The sequence below is a fragment of the Cebus imitator genome, unplaced genomic scaffold (assembly GCF_001604975.1).
Source record: "Cebus imitator isolate Cc_AM_T3 unplaced genomic scaffold, Cebus_imitator-1.0 Scaffold29, whole genome shotgun sequence".
Classification (NCBI taxonomy): Eukaryota; Metazoa; Chordata; class Mammalia; order Primates; family Cebidae; genus Cebus; species Cebus imitator.
Genome location: NW_016107344.1, coordinates 7,321,142 through 7,347,184, shown reverse-complemented (window position 1 = coordinate 7,347,184; position 26,043 = coordinate 7,321,142). Strand labels below are relative to the sequence as shown.

General features: G+C 38.9%; 1 protein-coding gene and 1 long non-coding RNA gene across 4 annotated transcripts in view; one reads left to right on the top strand and one right to left on the bottom strand.

The window, feature by feature from the left end:
- Positions 1-6,848: 6,848 nt before the first annotated feature.
- Positions 6,849-23,083, bottom strand: LOC119470389. The gene is made up of 3 exons (XR_005199278.1): positions 22,994-23,083; positions 11,842-11,959; positions 6,849-10,594 (listed from the first exon to the last, which is right to left on the bottom strand). It is a non-coding gene; the product is annotated as an uncharacterized LOC119470389 (long non-coding RNA).
- DACH1 (dachshund family transcription factor 1) overlaps positions 20,516-26,043 on the top strand; it is a 397,753-nt gene continuing 392,225 nt past the window's right edge. Inside the window, exon 1 of one of the 3 annotated variants that reach the window (XM_037736788.1) lies at positions 20,516-21,978. In XM_037736788.1, coding sequence (XP_037592716.1) covers positions 21,152-21,978 — 827 coding nt within the window. In that variant the 5' untranslated portion in view covers positions 20,516-21,151. The remainder of the gene's footprint in view (positions 21,979-26,043) is intronic. The other 2 variants (XM_037736787.1, XM_017523619.2) reach the window with 2 other exon arrangements.

The following is a 26,043-nucleotide window of genomic DNA, read 5'->3' as shown; positions in this document are numbered from 1 at the left end:
GACCTGTCTGGCCAACATGCTGAAACCCCATCTTTACTAAAAATACAAAAATTAGCCAGGCATGTTGGCACACACCTGTAATCCCAGCTACTCAACAGGCTGAGGCATGAGAATTGCTTGAACCCAGGAAGTGGAGGTTGCAGTGAGCAGAGATTGTGCCACTGCACTCCAGCCTGGGCAACAGAGTGAACCTCTGACTTAAAATAAATAAATAAATATTCAGATAAACATTAGCTCCCAATTTGAGGACACTGCTGTCCTTTTCCTTTTTCTCTTTCCTTCCCATTTTGTGGAACAAGAGCAGGGCTGAGAAGAAGTGGTGGAGTTAAGAAAGTATCAGAGACTGATAGAGCTGAGGAGAGAGAATGTAGTGAGGCTTAGAAGGTGGGGAAAGGGCTGGAGTTGCTTAGGCAGTCAACCAAAGGGGCTATGGCAAGATCATAGGCTAAGGAGAGAGCAAATTGGCCAAGTTCAAACAGATGACCAGCAAGTTTGGGATATTGGTTACATACAAGGAAATTAGACAAATAATTACATATATTGAGGATAATGAAAGTCAAGTTTCTCACTGTCAGGAACACAGATATTGGGGAAACTAAGTACAATGAACATGATGACATTATTGTATTGGAAGTAAAAATATTGTATAAATTCACAGGATAGATAGATAGATAATAGATGTAGATTGAAATAATGGATATAGAATAGATACAAACGTGTGACACACACAAATGTTTTTCCTATTTACTTATCTAGAAATATGTACATACATCCATTTATTTCTTACATTGTTTACTAAGAGAACCTAGAAGCTATGAAGTACACGTAGCAATGGGCATACCTAATCCTGGTGTCTTAAGTCTTTTCTAGCGAAAAGTATTTTCACTAGATCATTTTTAAGTGATTTTAACTTTCTCTAATACATTTTTTGTAACTCTATTTTGTTGAATATATTTTTACATTCTACTAATGTGTTTGACTCTTGGTCCTGATACTGGTTCTGATAATCTTTCAAAAGAACCAGGTTCCTTGGAGAAATGGCTGATTCCAAGACTATGGCATGAAAAGCACAAAAGGAACCTGGACTCTGAGCCAGAACCTAAGAAACTCCCTAAGAATGACCTGGGTATGCCAAAATGGCAGGAGTCAGATGGAACAGACTCCAACTGAACAACAAATTTGGGCCAATATCAACAGGAAAATAAAGAATAATAAAGGTAATACAATACTTTAAATAAACAAAGTATTGATTTCAGTAGAAGAAAAAACTTCTTCTTAAAATAGAATAACAACTTATAAATGTAGAAAGAAAAGCAGAAACAGGTGAACACTATCTGGTGACCATCACAGTGGTGGATGATTCAGCTGAGTCATGAGTCAATATTAAAAGGCAAGGGAAGAAACTACAAAATATAAAGAGTGGTACCAATAAAACCACAAAATAAGATGATAGATGTAAATACAAAAATATTCATGATTTCAATATATGTAAATAGACTATGTGACTCATTTAAACCACAAAGACTATGCAACTGGGCTTTAAATATAGGGAAGGCTGGATGCGGTGGTTCACGCTTATAATCCCAGCACTTTGGGAGGACAAGAAGGGTTGATCGCTTGAGCCCAAGAGCCTGGGACCAGACTAGAAAACATGGTGAAATCCCATTCTACAAAAAATACAAAGAAATTAGCTGGGCATAATGGTATGCCCTGTTGTCCCAGCTACTTGCAGGGACAGAAGTGGGAAGATCACCTGAGCCTGGAAAGTCAAGGCTGCAGTGAGCCATGATTGCTCCACTGCATTCCAGTCTGGGCAACAGAGTGAGACCCTGTCTCTAAATTAATTAATTAATTAATTAAAATGAAATAAAGTTCCATGTTGCTTACAAAAGATATCCTAAAATGTAAGTACACTGAAAACATAAACATATAATAAGGTTATAACAAATTAATATTAAAAGATAAAATGTCAACTGTATTTACAAAGATATATTAGACAAAATCAATTAAAAATGTATTACAGAAAACGGTAACCACTTAAAATGATAAACAGTTCAATTCACCAGAAAGACATATGCATTCTCCCCTTGTATTACCTCAAAACAGAGCTTCAAATTATTTAAAGCAAGAGTTGACAGAACTATGAGGGGCTAGACTAATCCACACACAGAGAGATTTTAGCACCGCTCTCTCCATAAAGATAAATCATGTAGTCAAAAAAATCAGTTAGATTATGAAATCTTTGAACCACAAAATTAATAAGGTTAACTAAAAGAAGCACATAGAATACAGAACCCAATTACACTTGCAATTGTAGGATATGCTTTCTTTTTAAGCACACATAAAGAATGTAAGAATACTGATTATGGCTGTATTACACAAACGACTACTCCAAGGATTCCTCAGCCTCAGCCCTGTTGACGTTTTGATGTGGATAATTCTTCATCATGGGGGATTGTCCTGTGCACTGTAAGATGCTTAGCAGCATCCCTGCCCTGTACCCACTAGATGCCAGCAGCAACAAACACCCTTTTGCTTCCTCCCTCTACCCCGCCATCTCTGCTGTTAAACTCCTCAATTCCCAGAGTATTAAAGACTTAAACTTATAAAGAAAAAAAAAAAAATTAAAAAAATTATCTGGAGAATGAGGTTATGTTCTTAGGATAGGGAAATTTATTATGCAAGCCCCAAACAGAGAAATCTATACAGGAAAAATTGGAATTTGACTATATTAAATAAAGAACTTTTGCTCATCAAAAACCATCACAAATAATGTGAAAATACAGACCACACACTGATGGAATATATTTTTAACATATTCAGAATACATAAATTCTGTACATCAAAAAGAAAACATAAATGGTAGCTTAAATAATTTATCATGAACAAAAGAGCAGACACTTGACTGAAGAGGAAAATTCAAATAGCCAAACAGCATAGGAAAAAATATATACATCAATCTTTGTAATAAGGTAATATAAATTAAAGCTTCAGTTGGCTTCCATTTCATATTCCCCTGGCTGCAAAATTTCAAAAGTTTTATAGTATCAGATGTTAGAAACAATATTGAACAATTTTTGAAGTATTGGGAAACCACTTGACTCTATCTAAGAAGTTTGAAAATGTGCAAACCTCATTATCAAGTCCAGTCTTAGGTATATACCCTGGTGCCTTAGTCTGCTCTGGCTGCCATGACAAAATACCAGCAACTTAACAGAAATTGATTTCTCACAGTTCTGAAGGAAGGAAAGTCCAAGACCAAGGTGACTGCCAATTAGGTTTCTAATGAGGGCTCTCTTCCTGACTGCAGATGGTTCTCTCACTGTATTCTCACATGGCCTCCCTTGGTGCATGCAAGAGAGACAGAGACAGAGAGAAATAGAGACAGAGAGAGACAGACAGAGACAGAGACAGAGACAGAAAGAGAGAATCTCTTCCTCTTGTTATAAATCTACCAATTGTATTGGATTAGGACCCTATCCTTATGATCACATTTAACTTTACCTCCTAAAAGCCCTATTTCTCAATACAGTCACATTGAAGGTTAATGTTTCAGCATAAGAATTTGGGGGAGAGGTCACAATTCAGTCCACAGCACCTACAGAATGTGCAGCATATGTCCACCGGTTAACATATGCAAGATTCACAACCAACACAACTGCCTGGTGAAAACCTAGCCCCATTATCATGGCAATCTGCTAATGACTAGACAAATCATGAAGCATTCACAGAAAACACAAACTAGCTGAGCTGACCCAGATGAGAAGAGTCATCCCTGACCTTCCACAAAAGAATCAGCTAAATCAAATGTGATTTTTTTAAGCCACTAAGTTCCGGATTGTATGTTCATGCAGAATGGACTAACTGATATAGTAGCCTAGATATTTGAAATGTCTCTGAATTTACACATGCTTCAGATTTATCCAAATTGAATCCAATGAACAAATGCTTATTATATGCATATATGCCTTTTCCTATATTATATAAGGCAAAATTCCCTACTCTCTAGCTGATGCGATTTTAAAAAATGAGATACAAACTCATTCGAAATGTAAATGACTAGATATGGAAATAGTAGTTCAAGGCAATACTTTTAATAGATTTTTACAAGACAATGGATTACTCATAGCTACACAGTAGATAAAATAAATGATAAAAAAGAACTGTTTAGACTCAGATTATCAGGAAAGTTCTTAAAAGAAGAGGTAGAATATAATTATTTAAATCATTTATATGTTGATATTTTATTCATTTAAAATTTATCTGGCTATTCAGGGGGAGTTTAACTGTTTCTCAAAAAGCAAAGTTCAACTTGAGAATTGTCATATATTAGGTAATATGCTAAACCCTGTAAATGAAAAGATGATTGATACCTGTTCCCTGTAATTAATGAAGACCAATACCATATGATAACAAATAAAAAATAGAGGTAAGTATCCCATAGAAGTGGGATGGTTACATCTTTCATTGGTTTGGAGATTCATGTTTTATTTCTTTTTTAACTTTTAAGTTCAGAGGTACATGTACAATAGGGAAACTTGTATCACGGGGGTTTGCTGCACAGATTATTTCATCACCCAAGTATTAGGCCTAGTGCCCATTAGTTGTTTTTCCTGACCCTCTCCCCATTCCCATCCTCCACCCTCCAATAGGCTCCAGTGTGTGTTGTTCCCCACAATGTGTCCATGTATTTTCATCATTTAGTTCCACCTGATAAGTGGGAACATGCAGTATATGTTCCTGTGTTAGTTTGCTAAGGAAAATGGCCTCCAGCTCCATCCATGTCACTGCAAAGGACATAATCTCATTCTTTTTTATAGCTGCATAGTATTCCATGGTACATATGTATTACTTTCTTGGAGGAATGTCCTAAAGAGTAAAAAAAGTATTAGGTAAACAAATAAATATTGGAGGATGTGGTCAGAACCAAACCCCAGACACATGAAATAGCAAGTAGTATAGTCACACTACTTGAAGTAGGTCATTTCTTATTCAACAAATACAGAGCAATGTCTATATTTCAATCCCTGTACTAGAAAGAGAATACAATAAAGAATAAAATAGAAATGGTCCAAAGGAACTCTTACCAGTGGGTGTAGTCACACAATGAAAAAGCAAACAACCTAAGGTAAAATTAAACGTTGCAAATAATGCTATGAAGAAAAAGACCAGAGTGCTGTTCAAAGTCTAATTAGGAGCAATTGGAGTATTTTCACTAGAAGAGTAGCATGATTTAATGTGACAAATTTAGCACTTTAGACTTTCTAACATAAAAGTTATACTTGGAGCTGAACTGTGTTCCCTCAAGATTTATAAGTTGAATCCCCAACCGCCAGTACCTCCGAATGTGACTGTATTTGGAGATAGGACCTTTAAAAAGGTAAATACGTTAAAACAAGGTCCTTAGGGTGGGCCCTAATCCAACCTAACTGATGTCCTTATTACAGACACTGGGGGCATGCACAGAAGAAAGACCATGTGAAGACATAGCAGCAAAGTAGCCATCTGAAAACCAAAGAAAGAGGCCTCCGGAAGAAACCAAACTTGTTGACACCTTGAGATTGGACTCCTAGCCTCCAGAACTGTGAAAAACAAATTTCTGTTGCTTAAGATACCTAGTGAGTAGTATTTTGTTACTGTAGCCCTAGCAAACTAGTTATTGATTTCTTTTTGTCAGCTAGCTAGCTAGCTAGCTATCTAAAACAGGTCAACAAATGGCCACAGAGCAGAAATAATAATAACAAAATAAAAATTAGACCTGGAGAGTATCCAAATACAAAAACAGAAGAGATAAAGTCTTCTAGGTCAGGCTCAGTCCTAATTTGAACTTCATACTGGAGGTGAAGGGGTACCATTGAAGCATTTTAGTATATAGACTGCATGTCCTATATTCAAGATTTATATTGAAAAAGTTACCCTCAAGTTCCACTATAAATCTGGAAATAATGTGGATGGATGAAGGGAAAGACTGGAAAAGGGAGTCAGCTCAGAGATCCTAGCAACAGTCCAATCAAGAAATTCCTCTTGTGATAGGAAGACTCAACAGAGAATACCCATCTCTTGTTTAAGGAATTGGGTTTAGTGTTCGAGAAAGTTTTGGAATTATCACTGAGAGGATGGGGCAATGCAGCTGATTAAGGACACATAAAAAAAGATGATTGAATGGCTCTCCATTCTTATATGTGATCATACATTCTTCCTGATTGTACTCTTCCCTGGAAAAGTCTCTTACTTCTGAAAAATTTCTCAGTCTCCCATGCTAGGAATCTCCCTCAAATTTGAGTTCCAATGCTATTAAATTACTCTGCCTCAATGGCCACACTGATTGAGTTGAGTGAGCATCTTCCCCAAACTGAACCAATCCTAAGGCCTGAATAATCACTGATAACTAATATATTCAGAACTAGTCATTATTCTAAGCTCTGCATAGTAACTCATTTAATCATCCTAGCAATGCAATGAGGTAGGTACAATTATTATTCCCTTTTATTCAGATAAGAAAATTCAGGCACTGGGATGAAAACTTGTCCCAAGTCACATATAGGTCAGGTTTTACATTCCAGGAATCTGGTTTCACATTCCGCTTTTTTTTTTTTTTTTTTTTTTTTTTTTTTTTTNCCTATTCTTTTCTTATTTATTCATTTGAGACAGAGTCCCACTCTGTCATCCAGGGTGGAGTGCAGTGGTACAATCTTGGCTCACTGCAACCTCCACCACCCAGGTTCAAGTGATTCTCCCGCCTCAACTTTCTGAGTAGCTGGATTACAGGCATGCACCACCACGCCCAGCTGATTTTTGTAGTTTTAGTAGAGACAGGATTTCACCAAGTTGATCAGGCTGGCCTCGATCTCCTGATCTCGTGATCCACCCGCCTCAACCTCCCAAAGTGTTGGGATTACAGGTGTGAGCCACCACACCCAGCGGCATTCCACACATTCTTAACCACTACCCGATAATGCCCTTGATGAATTTCTTCATCCAGAAATATGCACCTGTTCCAAGGTGACCCAATAAGAGTTTTTCCTTGGATTTGTGTCCTTGGGTGCTGGAATTAGAAGCAGTGTGCATGATTCCTCTTAGAAACCATGAATCCAGTTGTGTAGAACCTAAACTGATGAACTGAAGAAGATACCCTGACAAACATGTCTTCAGAAATTAGAGATGATGTGAGGAAACATTTGACTCTCCGATCAAAATCATCTCTGAGACCAACTGGAGCCCTGACTTCTATTGATGTGATGACGTGAGCTTATTCAGCCCCTTTCAAGATAAACTAGCTTAAATTTTAAAGCTTGCAACTAAGAGTCGTAAGTAATTAAGGATACAATTCTGCATAACTGTGGGAGAGTCTTTAGCAATGCTCAGTCATAAGTAGCATGGCAGATAGCTGTGTCACTGCTGGCTGGGAATTCACTAGGCAGTTGTATTAGGAAGACAGGAGCACAAATAAACTGAACATGTGAAAAACAATCAGGTGAGAAAATAAGTGAGGTCAGAAGGGAGTGGTATCCCTGGGGAAAAGAAAGCAGGCTGTGGAGTAGGCTTGGGCAAGTAATGTAATCAGCCAAACTTTAGATGCCTCTTTTTCGTACTGGGATAAGAAAAATTGCCTTTCTTATGTATTATGAGGATTAAATGAGATAATCCACATAAACTATCTAGGACAGTGCTCACACAGTGCTTGGTACATAGTAATCTAAAATGTTGTTGTTGAGGTTAAGTGGCCAATGATATGGGAAAATGGATTGACAAAGAAGGGGATGTTTGTTTGAGCAGATACTGAGGATAAATGAATTCTGATAGGTAAGAGGATGCAAATAATCCCTCTTCTCTTATGCCTCCATGCCCACTTGTTCATCCCCTAACTTGTAATACAGGTGATTCTAGACTCTCCTGCACACATTCCATAGAGGCTAAAGTCATAGTTTAAATAACGTACATAAGAGATGATTTCAGTGATAAAATCTAACTAATATGCAAAGTTAATAAAGACAAAAAAAATCCAAAACACTGTTTATCATTTCCATATTAAATGTTTCTTTGCAACCAAAATATTAATTATTAAAACATTAGTATAATTGTAATTGCATCATCAGTGATGAAATCTCTCTCCTGCCTGTAACAAATGCGATTTCAGCTTGTACTTTTGCAATGAGTGATGAAGAAACTTCCAGATGGAGAGGTTTAATTTGTGAGATTTTCCCTAGTCTATTCGCATTGGCTTTAACTTCCATTTTAAATTACAGACAGAATTCCCAAAATTTCAAATAGCCCCAAGAGATCTGATGAAATAGCTAATCTCTTTCTATGAGCATGCTAACAAAAGCAATTTCTTACTGAGCTATATGCTACCCAGTGGGACTGATAATGAATCTGCATTATGGTAACCTTTATAAGAAGGGAAGATAAGAAGGCCTTTTGGGGAGGTATATTTATTAGGTGGTGAATGTGTCTCTCTGTATGTGGATTTTTCTGTTTAGATCCATTTTTCACTCAACTACGCCAAAGACCATCTATGTTTCTCTTTTTGCCTCACCTCTGAATTTATAAAGCTGATCCTATAACATATCACAGTGTCAATAAATATTAAACACCAACATGCTGTACAGCTTGCTCACTGTTCCATTTCTCCCATTTTGAACAAGCAACCGCATTTACATAGATCATTGTGGGATTTATACTAATTTCTCTCTAAGATTCATAGAGTTCAAGCTTCTGCTCACACAGAGTTCTGTGATTATTTATTTGTTTATTTGCAAATTGGAGGTGGGGGGCAGAACTTGCCTTTTGTCACCCAAATATAAAAAAGCGGCATTTACTGGGAGTCTCCTACAGAGGGCACCTTCACCTTATTGGAAACCCAATGAAAGAGAAACTCAGTGGTTACCAGAGGAATAACTAAATCTTCAAGGCAGAAGCACATGCTTGCTTTGCTAACCAGTTTTCTTCTCTATGTTATCTTTGTTACCTTATCTTTAATGAAAAAGAGCTGGCACCCTTTGTATAATCATTCATAGATTCAGGCCAGTAACACTACCTTATTATTATGTTCAGCTTGCTTGTGGGTGAGCTGGAGACAGCTGTTCATATTGCCTAAGAGGCAACAGATCAATGAAAGGAAGGGAAGGACAAGTTTTGAGCTGCCTTTTTGCAACAATGTCCTTTATACAACAGAGGATATTTTTAAAGCATTGTATTGCAAAACAAAGGCTGATAATAAAGTAAAATGTTTACATAACAAACCTTTGCTGTGTAGTTATGATTAGCAAGTGTTTTTAGACTAAAATTACTTAAATGGAAACAAAAAGTATATTTTTTTTGATACCAAAAATGCCAGGCATTATAGACTATAAATCTAAGAAAATAATTGCTATTTGGAAAATTCTGAAAATAGGCATGTGTATGTGTGTGTGCAAGAGTGTGTGTGTTTGTGCAGCATAGAAAGCAATTCCTTGAAACTGTTTCTTCGTAGCTAAATTAGTAAAAGATATTTTGTGATTATATTTTTAAAATAAAAGACTATATTCTAAAATGTAAGTACATATTCATAGAAATTGTTCTTTAAAATTTTTTTCATTATAAATTAAGTGCCATATACATTTAGAGGATTTGACATATAAGATTAATCTGATGTTGATTTTTGAATGCCTTATGTTTTATAATAGCTAATAATATTAACATATATAATATCAAGATTTATAAACAACACGTTATGTATTTACCTTTGACAATTCCTAATTAGGGGGCTTCTTGTGGAAATTCAACAAGCTAGTAAATTCAGATTTACTAGAAGAACATTTTGACTTTTTGCCTAAGAAAACTTATCAAGATACTGATGATGATTATTCCTGAAAGTTAAGGTTAAAAGAAACATACAAGATATAAGTTTGTCTCTTCACATTTGCATATAAAATACTATTTTTTAGTTGCTGAATTTGCCATCTAATACCTATTATATTTACAATGAATCTTATCAATTATAGATTATTAATTATTTATTCTCTTTTCATATTGTGTGCTTAGAACAAATTTAACTACCAATTGCTACCATAGGCATAAAACATTTGGGAACATTTATCCTTTCTTTTAAGTTTAGCTTCAAATACACTACAAATAAGTATAAGTACACTTTAGCTACTGAAATTAGTTTGACCTTACATCTTTTTTAATGCTTTAATAAGTCAAGGCCTAAAGCTTCCTATTAGGACCAAATGTTCAGATTATTGGAAATTTAGTTCTTATTTAGTAATCACAATTATTAATTTGTCAACCAAGTCACTTGCATAACAACATAACAAAGAACAGCCTGGTAAGCATGTATTTAAATTTATGCTAATGCTGTTATCAATGTGTTTCAAAAATCAGTTAAATTAGTTTCTGTGGGAAAAAGACCCATTTTCTTGTTGAGCTGAATTGGTTGCCTTGTCTGAGAAAATGCCTAGAAATGCTCTATCCACCTGCCCATGCATTCCCCCCTCATTGTTGACATTTCCTGGTGTTTAGTGGTTTCTCCCACTTTGTTGCATTCCAGAGCTCAAGGCACTTCTTTGAAGATGGAAGGCCATTCAAGTCTTCCTTACTTTGCAGCTTCACTCTAAAGAGAGAGTAAATGAAAAAGCCATGCAGTTCAGACTATTTAAATGTGGCAGCAGGAGGGCATGCGATTGCTCTGTTAAGAAGGGCTGTGAGTGATCCCTGAATCATCTGGGAAACAAGTAGAAAGTGACCTTTCTTGAAATCAGGATGAAAAAAGATCAGAGAAAGAGCCTGGATAGTCCCATATGGAAAGCAGACTGAGGTTGGTAAGAGACAATAAAAATTATAGAATCAACTGCTGGCTCGATGTTTGATTTTGCAGCGCACTCCAACAGGTGACTTTTACTGGTGGACGCTGCCATTTTCTAACCAAAGGAAACCAGGTCATTAAAGTCAAAGAACCACAAGGCTTTTGCAGCTTGACATTCTAACATCACATACAAGTGAAGTATTTCTCAAGATCTCAAAAGTCTTGTCCCTGAAATAACAGTAGTTTCACAAGTTTTGTGTTTGTTTGTTTCCTTCATCCCCCTTATGTTGCACTAAGGCACATAAGTGCTTTCATCTAAGTAGCCACTGAGAACACATCACTAGCTCTATTATTTGAGCAAACTGAGATCTGTTATACAGGAATAGAAATAAGAGAATCGTGAGTTTAGATCCAATGGTGCTATTATTTTTTCATTTCCTTTACATATGAAATGAAATAAAAATATTTCCCCCCTTTTACCTCAGAAAGTTTCCTTTGAGGGTAGTTGGGAGAGCAAATCAATGAGGACTTGATTTTAAACCAATACCTGACTCAAGCCTTAACTAGCTGTGAGTACAAAAGGACGTTCTTCTATACTGCTAATTGTCAATTTTCTTTTTTGCAAGATCAGGAGTGATAAACGGGGATGAATCTGTTGGGCTCACAGTGAGAGGCTGCCTGCATTTCTAATCTGACAGTGTTTTTGAGATTGCCTCAGATCTTGAAGGGAAAGACAGGAGAACAATTTGTGATGTCTGGCATGGTCACTGGGGAAATGGTAGCATGAGATCTGGAACTTAGGATTAGATGATCTTCCAGGCTCCACTAACGCAAAATTTCAACAATGTTATGGTAATAAGACTCAACAGAAATAATGTACAGTAAAGGTTGATAAGGATGAATGCCTTTTCTCCTTTACCTCCTCAGCAACCAGTATGTGGTAGGTGCACAAAAGTAAGTATGCTCTATATAACAGAGACTGCTATGTACACTAAAGTGATGGTGATGCTACGTAAAAAAACTTTACAAAGTATTGCATATCCATGCTTACTCACATTTGGTAGGTAGAATTTCACATGCTAATCTTTTCCTCATCCTCTGTTGCAGCACTTCAAGACACACTCTCACTTATGTTTTCAGTCTTGAGGAAGACTCTAATGGCTCCTCTGATGACTAAAAAAAGAAAATTCTTTTCTAAATGGGTCCCAAATACAAGCCATAGTTACAGGCCTAAGATTTCTTTCTCCAGCTATTTGAGACCCGGCTGATTAGCATCTCTCAATTTTTGCCCCAAGAAGTGTCCTAAATTCATTGTGTATTAAGACAGAATTGAATGAGCATATCTAAAATTTGCTACTTACAAATATCTTGGTCTGAATCAAACAATATATCATTTGGAGAAGTAGCAGTTTACATAATTTGGGGGCAAAGGAAATTGATGGCATAACATACAAGCAGTTTTTAATTACCCAGCTGACATTTATTGGGCACCCCACAAGCACTAAGCATTATACTGGATATCCAAAGGAACAGAAATGACTTGAGACCACCTGAAGAGAAACATATCAACAAGTGTAAACACATAAGATAATTGTCTCTCCCATCAGAATGCAGAGTGAAAATTATTACAACACACAGGAATAAAACAGCAAAGATTCCTGGATGTGCAGAGTCTTGAGCCAGTCAGTGAATTATAAATTCTGACTCAGTCAAATAGTCATTTTATTTAGTTTCTTCTCCAAATATGAAAGAATATATTATGAGGATATGCTGGATGTTTGAATGAACTGAACTCTGGTTCAAAAACTAAAATGATTTTAAAGCGTATGGGAAAAGCATGTGCCTGAAGATGACAGTATTAAAATCTCTTCCCAAAAAAGTATACTCAGATCTTGTACTTGGATTATGCTAAGCAAGAATAAAGAGGTTTGTAAAGAATTCTTAGGAAGTATTTTCTTATATAACACCCTGCCAGTATCCCAGTCTTCTCCTGAAAACTGAGGAGTCAGGGTTGATCTGGGAAAATGAATACTAACAATTTAGAACCTGGCATAAACATTAGCAGTAGAGGGTTACTTTACTATTTACTGATTATTTTAAAAACAGTTAATTTCTAAGATTAAAATGGGCCAGGTACATTCTCAGAACCATTGTGTCTTTTTCCATTTCATTGTTTTAAAAGTTTATCTTTTTATCAAGACTTAACCTTTGCTGAAGCATAGGGCTAAGACACAATCACAATAAAACACCTCCCCCTTAAAACCAGTACTTCAGAGCCCTGTTAAATCAAAAGAAAAATTCCTTCTCTCCTCCCCAGTCCCACAGCTCTCAGGATTTTAAATGGTAATGATCAGTTCATTTGAGAAAACGGCATTTTAGTGCTTCCCTTCACAAGCTCTTAAGGCGCATAAGGTGTCTCTTTCCCAGTGATGTGCACCTCCTTTTGTTTTCTAGCATTACTGGAACTGACCTGGCATGGATCACTGGGTGAGCAGGCAATCTTAAACACTTCTCATATAAATTACTGGTTCCTTTCCAAGTGCAATTGCTCACAGGGTAATATACCATTTTACAACTCTGATAGCGAAGTCTCTTCGTTCTACTGAGTTCCACACTCCCCACTAATCCCACCACCAGGAAATGTACAGACAAAAAGACTGATGGAGATATGAACCTCAGAAATGTAAACTCTGGTTCAACTTCCAGTACACGCATAGTGGGTAATTTAGGATCCTTCAATTCTTCTCTTCTTGAATTCCTGTCAAATATGCTTTTCTTGTTTTAAAAGCCACCAATGAAAATAAAAATATCAAAATAACACACTCCACGTATGTGGAAACTAGAAAAAGTGGAAAGTGGGCAATAATAAATATGGACAGCTATTAAAATATATACTTTTAAAATTTTCCAGAAAACAAAATGATGCTCACATTTTATGATTTATGTTTATTACATAGAGATGACACACTGTGTTTCCATGCAAACGAGACTCACATTAAATAAGCACTCCTAGATTCACTAGATACTAATGATGTCCACATTTTCCAATCCAATGTCTTTTTTCCCATGAACTCTAATGACAAGGTGTGTTTTTACTGACAGTTGACTTGGATCAGAGCATGCAGTATTGTATTTCAGGTTGTGGCTCTGTAAAACCCTGTAACTTTCTTTGAAGTTAAACAGTGTCAATCTGTTTCCATGTCTGAATAACTCTTAGAAGAGCCTGCCTGACCCAAGTCAACTCCTTGAAACATACTATTTCCCCATAATTGATGTTTCAAATGAATGTCCTTTCATAATAAAATGTGCTGGAAAACAAAACAGCTTTGCATCCTGCACAAGTTGCATCATAATTAAATTTTATTTTATCCCATCGAGGCATGCTAAATGTTGAGCAAAATATAATTTTAAGTAATTTGTTTGTATTCTTATCTGTAGGAGTTGGAAATTAACAGCGTTGCTAGTTTGCGTTTACTGTTAAGCCTGGAGAGCAGAGAGATTGCTTTGCAAACATTACAGTTATTATGTCTGCAGTTGGTACTCTTTGTATAAATTATTGATCAGCCAGCTTATTTTTCTTTCTGCTTAATGGATATTATAGCATAGCCGTTTACAACGCTATAGTTAAGGTTGTGTCAGCACTTCCATTATAATAAACCCTCTGTTACAGGGGTTTATAACTTGTTGTAAAAATTTGCTCTGGGCTGAAACTTGACATACAAGATCTCAGGCTAGAAGGTGGCAATTGTTCCTCTTTCAACTTTTTAAAAAATCTCTTTGTTCTGAAAGGCAATAAATAAATAAACACTTTATTCTTTTCTAACAATCCATGAAATTTCTGACTTCAAATAAAACAATTTTTATAGGCTATTTGTTGGACAATGACCTCTTCTTTTAAGCACAGAAAAAGAAAAAAAGGACCAAGATAATAAGTTAAAACAACAAAACATACAGGAAATCAACAAAAACTTCTATAATCAAGTAAATTATATTTCTCCTAACGATGAAAAAATACACAATAATATATGCTTCAATATTAAACATATTTTTATGCTATAACAGATTATATGTCCTCTCCCCACTCTTAACTATGTCTCCTGAGTAATTCATATACCTTAATACTGATGTTCTTTAGAGGAAGGTGAGGGTTGGGTTATTTAAAGAGAAAAAAAGATGACAATTAGAAAATTTCATATTTTAAAATGTACAGTTACAGGTACAATATTTATTACAAAACTAGGGATTTAAATATCTGTCTGACTTTTTGACCTTATTTCAATCGAGTGTGCCATTCCTCTCACAGTGATCTGATTTAAGAGAAGAAGGGAATTAATCTCAATTTATGTTACTCTTGTTGCTGCTTCCTTTTACAATCCGACTTTACAATCATCTCAATGTGTTTATATTTTTTAATTGAATATTAGGCTGCGCAGCCCTTAATACCAACTTACGGATGAAATTGAGGACACTTAACTGAGAGTAAGGAGTGATAGGAAAGTATAACTACATTATCAGGGAAAGTTGACCATGTGTCATAGAAATGATGCAGTTTGAAGTGAGGGAAACAATTCCAGGATGAATTTTTTTATATGTGTAACTATTCTTCTTGCCACTACCCTCTCCCTTCAATATGAGTTTAAGTTTAGATATTTCTCAGAATGTACCCCATGACCAGTAAGTATTTTTTGCCACCTGTCACCTTCGTTCTGGACCAGGAGAAGAGGGGATGAAGATGGGTTAGGGAGGGACTAATAGTGGTGCCAAACTGCACCATTTGTCTATGGGAACCATGCAAAGGGGAATGTGAATAGACGATTACTATGCATTCAGCAAGCATATATACACGATCCATGCATTTCCATGCTGTAAAGCAGAGCAGAGCTATTTACAGCCATTTTAACCACTTTTTTATTAAGAATAAAAGTTGGCAATATAAAGTTTGAGTGCATCAAGTTATGATCTGTTCACCTTCAGTTCCCCACCTTTTGCCCTTTGGGTAATTCACCACCACGCAATCTGTGTTTGATTAGAGAATGCATCCTTAAGTGTTATTTGTTGTTCTTGAGGAGAGGGAGGGCAGTGGAAAAGTGAGGGAGGGTATGGAAGTGAGATCCACCAAAAGTCAGAAGTTGGAAGGAAAAGTGGGGAGACAGGGACTGAAAGTGTAAAAGTAAGGAAGTCTTTGCTTAAGGTAGTTGAGGTTTATCTGCTGAGCTGATTGAGGAGGCTGTGCGTCTGAGTTAAAAAGGCTTGAGAGAGTTACTTGGCATAATTTCCCCATCTTCAATGATTTACTACTGAAGTGCAAACATCAATTTTGGATTCTCTCCTGAGAAACGTTTAACAAAGTCCGTGAACTACTGGTACCCTGATATCTTTCTAGATTTGCCAAACTTTGATAGCTCTTTAATAAACGTATGCTTGAAGTTGATCTTTTTTCTTTTTCTCCTAAGGAAACAAGGTCCATTAGTAAATACGTAGATGTAAAAATGATCTTCCTCTTTACTTCTCCATTGTGATATATCTTGGAATTGTTGAGAAATGCACTCTATTGTTAAAGCTATTTGTGCCGGGTGTGCTAATGCACTCTTTGATTGAGTGAATTAGCAGTCATAACAATCTGGCAGTCTGGCCATAGAAGTGTGCTCAAATTGATTTGTGTTATGGCTGGACTGGAAAATCTAGTGTTAGTTGTTTTTTGCCCTGGGGCATTGTTTGTACCAAACTCCACTTTTCATTTAATTTTCCAATACATTTTGAAAGATTGAAATGCTTGTGATCAACATTTGATCTACTTGCATTATTTAAAAAAAAAATCTGAAAGTAATTTCAGATTCCAAAAAACCTTGCTTTCAATTAGAGTAAACATAATTAGAGTGACGTCGTGCTCAGAATGGTAAATCTCCTTTTGAATCTATTAAGCATTTTATCTCCTTGTCCTGTCACTGAAAGGGATTCAGTCTATATCTGGAATATACATCTGTATGTTTTTGTGCATGTTTCTAAGAGAACTTGGAAAAAAATTAAAATAATAAAATTGCAATGAATCTTCTCTTCTTATCATTTCTGCATATGCCCAAATTGTGTCTGTTTCACCTAGTGATGCTATAAAGAGGATACTTAAAGCTTTTAGGAAAATTTGAGGTATTCAAGAAATACATTCAGGTATATATTGCTTTTAAGTTAGTCCATCATTTTAGTTTTTATATGCTATGAAATATGCATTTCTTCTTTTCAAATAATGATATCAATTATTATATTGAAACTCTTAAGGTTTAAAGACATGACTTATGCTGGCTTTGTCAATATTTGTATCTTTCTTACAATCTTCTGCTTTGCAGTCATTTACCAGAATTATAATGCAGTATGAATAAACCTAAAAAAATGACTATTGATTACAGAGAAAGCTTTGTGAAATCATTTAGTCAGTTTCCCCACTTGAGAAATCAGTGAATAAAATAGGTCAATAGTTAAGAATGGAATGGATGTAATACAGTGCTATGCTTCCCTGGGTTATAAAAAAGGTCAAAAATAAATCCCCATAGAATTCATGTTTTCATACTCATAAAATAAAATGATACTTACCAAATCCCAACTCTAAGTCCATCTTTCTACAGATTTATTCTTCTTTTTAAACCACAGGTTTTGAAAGTATGTTTTTATGTGTCCCTGTTTCATTTCCCTGTTACTGCCCCTCTTAACCAAATAGGATGCCCTCATCATCGGGCTAACGTGCCTGTTGTCATCCAGGTATTCAGCGGGACTTTAGCTGCAACAGCTACTTTGTATTTTCTTACTGTGTCTTGCAATCTTACAGCTCTTCTCAAAACTGCATTTCATACTGTACTGAACTCTGCATCCTGTGCCGATTTTTGTTAAGTAATAGATGGTGAGACCTGAGACCACTCTCTCTGTTAGTTCCCATTCGTAGGGACATCGTTATGGGGTGGGGGTGGGGGCGGGGAGGGAGGATGGGGGGAAAGGGAGGGGAGGGGCCAGAAGGGGGCAGAGGGAGGGAAGAAAATACCTTCCCTGAACTGGTACAAGCTAAGCTTCAAACGATATCCTAGGAAAGAAATTAAAGACTTCTTAATTAGTGCAGCAATTAAGCTTTCTTGGTAGCATTTTAATCAGCACAGGCCCTATCAAAGGACAAACAGAACGATTTGCAGGTCTTTGAATTTTAAACAGTCTTATTGATTTCAGCACAATACGTCTTCACAAAACACAGGGAGAATTTTCTAATATCAGTTACAGTACTTTGAGTTTTGCTTATGCAAATTGAGTGAAGGTTGGGGAAGATGAGATGGAGAGAGGGGACCTGAAACAAGCGAAGATGTAAAACAATAAATAAGCAAGACAAAAGCTCTGAAAGCTAAAAATGCAATGGAGTGAGAATTGGGAATCTCTAAGTTGATTTATCTGCTATTGTTAAATAACTGTTTGAATAACAAAAAGGAAAAATAACTCAAAAAAAAAAAAAAGGAAGAAAGAAAGAAAGAAAAAAAGATAAAAACCTTCGAATTTTTAAAGGCTTTTTTTTCCCTACGTATTTTAATTTGTGCTATATGCCTTTTCTAATCCTATTGTTTGATCAAAGGAGTAAGTGGTGGTTCCTTGAACTGATTTTGAGACCTGAGGTCAGGGGAAGGAAGGCTGGAGAACTCTCATTCAGGTAGGGACAAATGTCTCTAAGCCCTGTATCTGAGTGGAGCACGTGCTCGGAGGCAAGGGTTTCCTTGTAGTAGAAAATTTGGAGTTTGCTTCGAAGCAAGATGGGATTATGGCTTGGTCTGCTATCATTACCTCCTGTCTGTGGCTTCTGAATGTGACAGGTATTGGGTGAGTGATAGTTTAAGGAAATGTAAAAAATGAGAATGGTAATGGCAGATGCCCATTTTTCCATAGTGAAACTATCATTTAGTCTTTTAAAACCATATCGAAATTTATTAAAGTCAGGCATGAAATTCCAAAATAAAATGAGCTTTTCAGGGCTTAATACTTTCTTTTTCCCTTCCCCTCATTAACATATTAATTTGGCATGTCTTAATAAAGTAATATATTTTAAAACAAGCAAACAACTTACAGAAGTGTTTTGGTGTACGTGGTATATATTGAATTCCTACTTTTACCTGATAACAAATTTGAAGGCTAAAACATTTATAAAAATTATTTCTGAATATATTAAAATACATTGATTAAGCAGGCCAAACAATTGTGTAAGCTTCAGCAGTCCTTGAAGAAGTTTATGGACTTTTCTGCAACAATCAACTTTCTGAAGTTTTATCTCCCAGGAAAGCCTCCTGATTTAACTGCTATGTCCCAGAAAGTTTAGCATAATCGTACACTAATTAGTCCATAGTGTCATATTTCTATTTCTTGGTAGACAGTTCCTGCACTTTTCGACACTACAATTCAGAGTTCAAAAGATTAAAATGGTAAAGAGAAGTGTGATCATTTCAACACCAGAATGGCGAAAATTTTATTTTAAAATTTCCCAACATTCTGAACCTGCTACTAATAGTTTATTTTAAAAATCCGTCAAATGCTAAAGCATTGCTTCACATCTTAACAACTTACTGAACATGTGTAGACCAGTTCAAAGCCTACGTAATTGAAGATATTTGGAGATATGAGCAGCAAATAGGTTTGACCTATGTTCAAATCATGTTAGTCAAAAATCCTTGAATAAATAGCTCGATGCAACAAGTTAGAAAACAGAAGAAAAGGAAAGAGGAAGTAAAGGAGGAAGAGTCAGTCTAAACTCAGCCTCATGTTGTTTTAAGCACAGCTACCCAAGTCTTTACAAGTCAACTAGTGAGCTGTTTTTGTTCTTCTCATTATTTACAAAACATTTATTTACTGACAAATTGGAAAGGACTTTGCAAAACTACAGCAGCACTTTTCAAACATGAAAAAAAAAAAAAAAAAAAACTATTGTGTTGTCCAAAAAACACCTTAGTAACTGGCTTTGGGTCTTAAAGGACAATGAGGATAGTTGGTTACTGTGTAAGACAGGTGAATTAATTAATAGAGTTTTAGTAAGAAAAGCCTTTTTTCACTTTCTAAATCTTCAAGTATGCCTTATCTCCTTGATCTCTCTAAGTATAACAGGTATTTCTGACTTGCTTTTGGGGCGACAGTGAAGGTATTCTAAATCATGCACATCAGGGCAAGGATTTCTTTCCACAGCCTATTAGGAAATAGGGAATTGAATACACAGCTTTCCATTATTCTTAAGCGATTTCGGACTGACTTTCTTCCCACCACTTGAAAACTGCCCTGGAATTTTCACTATCTTTATATAAATAAATGATTTAGTAGAGAAATCAAACAATCAGAGGCAAAAGAACATTACGTTTTGCTTACATGTGAATTTTCCTCAAAATAATTTCTGAATAATCATGAAGTGGGGGCTGTGTTTTCCTTTCTATCTCATTGCCAAAACGCGTGGAGATGGATCCTAAATCCTTGAAGGAGAGAGCTCGGGGCGCTCTGGCTCGTCTTTAAGTTAGCAGGCGATTGTTTAGATGCTTTGGAAAAAATTACCAGTAGCCGCGGACGAAACGGAATGTGAGACATGCAATCTAACGGTAGTACAGAAGAGAAGTGGAAGATCTCCCTCTCCTTTTCCGATCGCCACTTCTGAGTCCCCGGCTTTTCCTCTCCGTCCCTCCCACAGTTTCTTTCCGTATCCTCCCCCTCCCCTCCTCCTTTCCTCGCACGCTCCCTCTCCAGTGTCTCGCGCTCTCGGAGTCTCTGCTCCGAGTTCCTGGTTGGATAATTTGGGTTAATACTAGTGAGTGAGGTTTTTGCGGCTTCAAAGGGTATTTCAAGTTTCCGGAGCTCCTCCCCTCTGCACCGTGTGACAACAACAACTCGTCCAGCCGGCAGCCTGCACTTTTCAGCTCATTTTCTCTCTGTCATTCCCCTCTCAATCTTTGATCAATGTACTTGCCGGGGAGAGCCCAAGTCCTTCAAACCTCCTCCTTTTCACCTTCATCCTTAACTTTGTGCTAGAGCGGGACCCACACAACAACAGCCGACCCTCCCCGCCCCCGCCCCCACCCCCCCAAACCAGCCCTCGATCCCAGCCCCCGGAGAGGACTCGCATTTCGACTTGCGGGACACTTTTGTGCGTTTCTCTCCAGAGCGCCTCTCGTGCTCGCCCCTCCTGCGCTCGCTCTTTATCACCTTCACCTCCTTTTCTCCCCCTTCTCTCCCTTTCTCCTTCTCGTTCTCTCCTGGAGTTGTTGTTGTTGCCCCCCTTGCTCCTTCTCCCCCCTTTTTTCCCCTTCCCCTCCCGGGGTGTGTGGCAACTTTTCCCCTCGCTTCTCCTCCGTCTGTTTCCCCTTATATGTGACCATGGCAGTGCCGGCGGCTTTGATCCCACCGACCCAGCTGGTCCCCCCTCAACCCCCAATCTCCACGTCTGCTTCCTCCTCTGGCACCACCACCTCCACCTCTTCGGCGACTTCGTCTCCGGCTCCTTCCATCGGACCCCCGGCGTCCTCTGGGCCAACTCTCTTCCGCCCGGAGCCCATCGCTTCGGCGGCGGCGGCGGCGGCCACAGTCACCTCTACCGGCGGCGGCGGCGGCGGCGGCGGCAGCGGAGGCGGCGGCGGCAACGGAGGCGGCGGTGGCAGCAACTGCAACCCCAGCCTGGCGGCCGCGAGCAACGGCAGCGGCGGCGGCGGCGGCGGCATCAGCGCTGGCGGCGGCGTCGCCTCCAGCACCCCCATCAACGCCAGCACCGGCAGCAGCAGTAGCAGCAGCAGTAGTAGCAGCAGCAGCAGCAGCAGCAGTAGCAGCAGCAGCAGTAGCAGCAGCAGCTGCGGCCCCCTCCCCGGAAAACCCGTGTACTCAACCCCGTCCCCAGTGGAAAACACCCCCCAGAATAATGAGTGCAAAATGGTGGATCTGAGGGGGGCCAAAGTGGCTTCCTTCACCGTGGAGGGCTGCGAGCTGATCTGCCTGCCCCAGGCTTTCGACCTGTTCCTGAAGCACTTGGTGGGGGGCTTGCACACGGTCTACACCAAGCTGAAGCGGCTGGAGATCACGCCGGTGGTGTGCAATGTGGAACAGGTTCGCATCCTGAGGGGACTGGGCGCCATCCAGCCCGGAGTGAACCGCTGCAAACTCATCTCCAGGAAGGACTTCGAGACCCTCTACAATGACTGCACCAACGCAAGGTGAGTAGCGAGGGGTAGCCTCCGCCGCCCGCGCCCCTTCCCACCCGCCTGCTCGCCCTACCCTCGCTCCCTTCCCGGCGCCACTCGCTCCGCGCGCCCGCGAGCCGCGCGCCCCTGCAAGCGCGGCCCTCTCATCTCCCTGCTCCGGGCTCACCCGCCGCGCCCTACCCCCTGAGAAGTTGGCACCTCACCCTGCCCAGACCTCGCTCTTCGGCCCGGTCCGCCCCCTTGCCCGCTGCGTCTCGGGGATGAGCTGTAGTGGGACGCGGGAACTCTGAGCCTCAGGGCGTAGGGGACTAGCGGGAGGAGGACGGCGCCTTTCCTGCAGCCGCAGCCACAGCCCCCTGCCCCGGGCGCGCCGGTGCCTGGGGACCCCTCTCAGAGATACTGCCGGCTTTCGTGCGCTCCCCAGGACCTCGGCTCCCTCGCCAGCCTCACGGCACCGAAGGGGCTGGTCGGTGGCGCCGAGCGGCGTCCTGGGGGCGGGGAGAGGTCGTGACCTGCCCCGCAGGGCTCGGGGAGCGGGGAGACGCGCTGCGGGTGAGGGGCCCGCTGGGAAAGGCGAGGGAGCAGGCCAGCAGCAGAGGAGGGCACCGTGAGGTCGGGAGGGAAACGACCCGCGAGGCTGAGAGATCCGGGCCTTCCCGGGGGGTTGAGCTCCGGGGAGTTGAGCTCCGAAGCCGGGAGGGGAAGCCCGCCGAGGGGAGGGGTCTGTGTGTTCGCGCATGTGTGCGCGTGTCTGCGTGTGAGCGAGTGAGTGTGCAAAGGAAATAAAGGGGTACGGTGGCCCCGGGGCAGATGCGAGGGCAGCAGCAGGTTTTCCTTGGTAGGGGGAGGTGACCGAGTGCCCGAGACTCAATGGAAGCTCAACTGGAGAGACTGGGAAGGAAAGCGACGGAGCGCGCTGTCTCTCGATCTCTCTCTGTCTCTTTCTCTCCAAAGTGTTTTCTATCTTTCTCTCTCTTTTCTTTTCTTAAAGGTTAGTAGCTTACGCAGCGATCAGGTGCACACTTACACTGAGATGCTCAGCGGGCCTGATACTCTGTGCCTTGGCTTCCCCAGCCCAGCAAAGCGCGCGCACGGAGGCAGCGGCGGGACCTGTCCCCAGCCAGACCAGTTTTATGCTAATGAACGCTCAGTGGGGGAGGATCTACCGAGAGGGGGCGGGAGTGGGGCAACTTGTCAGTTTCGGGGTCGAGACGATTATTCCACCCCCTTTCACAGCTCCGCTTTGTCCCCACGGTTCGCTGCCAGGAAGTGCAGAGGCAAAAGTTCAGACAGATGCCAGGAGAAAGAGAATAGGGAAAGTTGAAGACTTGAAGCAGGCACGTGGGAACTGCGCGCAAAATTTGCGCGGAAACTTCGATACCCTCTAAATAAGTTTGAAAGTTGAGAGAAGGAGCGGAGTTGGTGTGTGCCCCCGCAGAGCCAGGGAAACTGAGGTGGGAACGAAGGAAGTGTAACAAGGAGACCAGAAGGACATTGGGTTGAAAAAGCGCTAGCTCTTTTTTCCGCGGAGAAAGACTTCTCTAGCTTAGCGCCCGGGAAGACTGTGAAACGAAAAAGATTCGAATTCCAGTCCAGCAACTGTCCTATCCTGACCTAGCCAGAAATTCTTTTCCGTGTTTCGGTACCCTTCGTTCCATGGGACATGGGTGTGTTTGGGCTTTGAACCTTAGACTATTTTGGGGTAAATGCTGTGTGTGTGTGTGTGGCGCGCGCGCACTCGCGCTCAAATGTATGGACAGGTGGCAGTAAAGATGGGGGGTGGTGGGGCTTGTGGAACCACGATCACTAAACGCCACTTATTCAGATAATTGGAGTTCTTGGTCATGCAGAATATAAATATTTGCCCAAAATCTATGTTAAAACTATTAGAATCAGGGCAGAAAAATTGTTCCGAGTTATGAAGCAAGCTAGGTGAAATTTGAAGCTAGTTTAGATATGATTGTTAAAAAATTATCTGCCTATCCAGTAAATTGGTGAATCGCTACCTATTTTTATTCTTTAGTAATCAAACATCTACTCTCCTCGGAATCCTCTTAATGTGTTTCTTACAGCACACTAGACACTAGGTAAAGGCCATTTCACATACACACACATAAACACAATTGCTGGAGAAAACTTCCTTCAATGACTGCTTTATAATAAATGTTATAATCAATATTAAACTTGATTTTTTTCTCTGAATTTTTGCCTAGATTTGAAGTCCTCACCATATGGTTGGAATTCTCCAATTCTTAAAGTTATTAACTACAATTTTTTTCAAGTTTTTTTCCCCCTGAGGTTAACAACAGATCTGGAGTTTAAACTTGCAGAGCCAAGATGAGTTAAATCCAGTGGAACTGTTTATCTCTTCACAAATATTTCATCCTTACTGTAATTATGTTTCAATCACCTGGCCTTAATAATTTGCAATTGCATGTGTTGCTCTAAAACCCTATTTTAAGTTATTTTTAAGTTAAATATGAGAAGTTTATTCATTTAATATTGAATTTGATCATATATCAACTAAAAAGCTTACTCAAACTTGCAAATATTGTAGTCATTAACTTGAGAATGTGTTTAGTTGCAAATACCTACCTTGGTTTTCCTAACTCTGCCACTGATTGAAGAAATTGAGAACTTATAATGGAACTCCCTCTCACCCAATATACTGTTTACCTTATATTACTATTTTTAATGATAATTGTAAGCATTATTGTCTTATTTCTTACCTTTGAAAGCTTTGAAATGTTTTGCATCTTGTATTTGAAAAACTATGATTACTTTTTCCATTCAAGTCCAGTTTATATCTTTGCTATGAAGAATCTTTTTTTATTCATCTAGATGTATTGATTTCTTTCACTTGGGTTTCTTTCTCCTCTAGCTACTTAACAGGCTAAGGGAATAGTTTATGTAAAGTATAAGAGAAACTGAGCAAGAAGGCAAACTATATATAATTATTATATACACATATATATGTGTGTATATAATTTATATATGCACACATTATAATATATATAAAATGAGAAACATCAAATTTTAGCACTCTCAGCTTTTTACAGAACCTATATCTATCCCTTAATAGGATGGAATAATAATACCAGGGATTTTGAGGAACCGAAATATTGCTACAGAAAAGTAGGATTCATAAACTTGCTCAAAGTGGCTCAGTAAGTTGGTAGCAAACCTTAGAGTGGATTTAATTTGCTTGGGGCTATTGCATTAGTATGCTATCTATGAAAACTAGAATAAATGTTGAAGCCATCTGTCATTACCACAAGGAGATGAAAAAGAGACTATTACCTGCAAGACAGCAAAGCTAAAAAATAAAGGTCTCAAAACATGAAAGCAATGTAAGGAAATATATCTAAAAGTTGTCAGAGGGCAAAGTCTGTCCTTGATCAGCTTCCTCCAATTATTATTTTAAAACTAAACATTAGTTGCATGAACTTGGCTGTTGCAACAGAGGTCAGTTAATTAATTGCTTACCGTTAAATAACAACAAAAAAAGAAAAGTAATTATGTACATGGTCAAATCTCTTGTTTGTATGAGTCAATTCCTTTTTTGTAGATTTGGGTTAAGATTCAATTTTCCATGAATTCAGGGTTTTACAAAAGTGACTCTGTTTTATTATGTCGTCTAAAATACTCATTTCTTCCATTATTGTCAGGAGATAATTTTGTCTCATGATGTTTCCGACAATATTGTGATGTAGGTTCTAAGTAACCCTAGATTTAAGGGGTTTTTAACTTAAACAGATTCCAGCTAGTCTCATCATATATTTTATAGGCACATACATATATTCACAAACAGAATTCTTTTGTCTTAAAATACCACTCATGGACAAAATATTAAAAGACTTTTATGTTTCAGTAGTAATATATGAATGAAATTCTAGTATAAGAAGTACAAAATATTTTCTAATTCCTGACTCTTTTTTTTGGGGGGGTGGTTTAGGAGTTTTAATAAAGGTGGCAAACCGAACCAGTCTGTATTTATTTAACGTTTGTCCTGTTGTCTGCTTTTCAATAGCACAGACTTCTGCATTGATGTAGAAAGTTTAACACAAATACAGATTC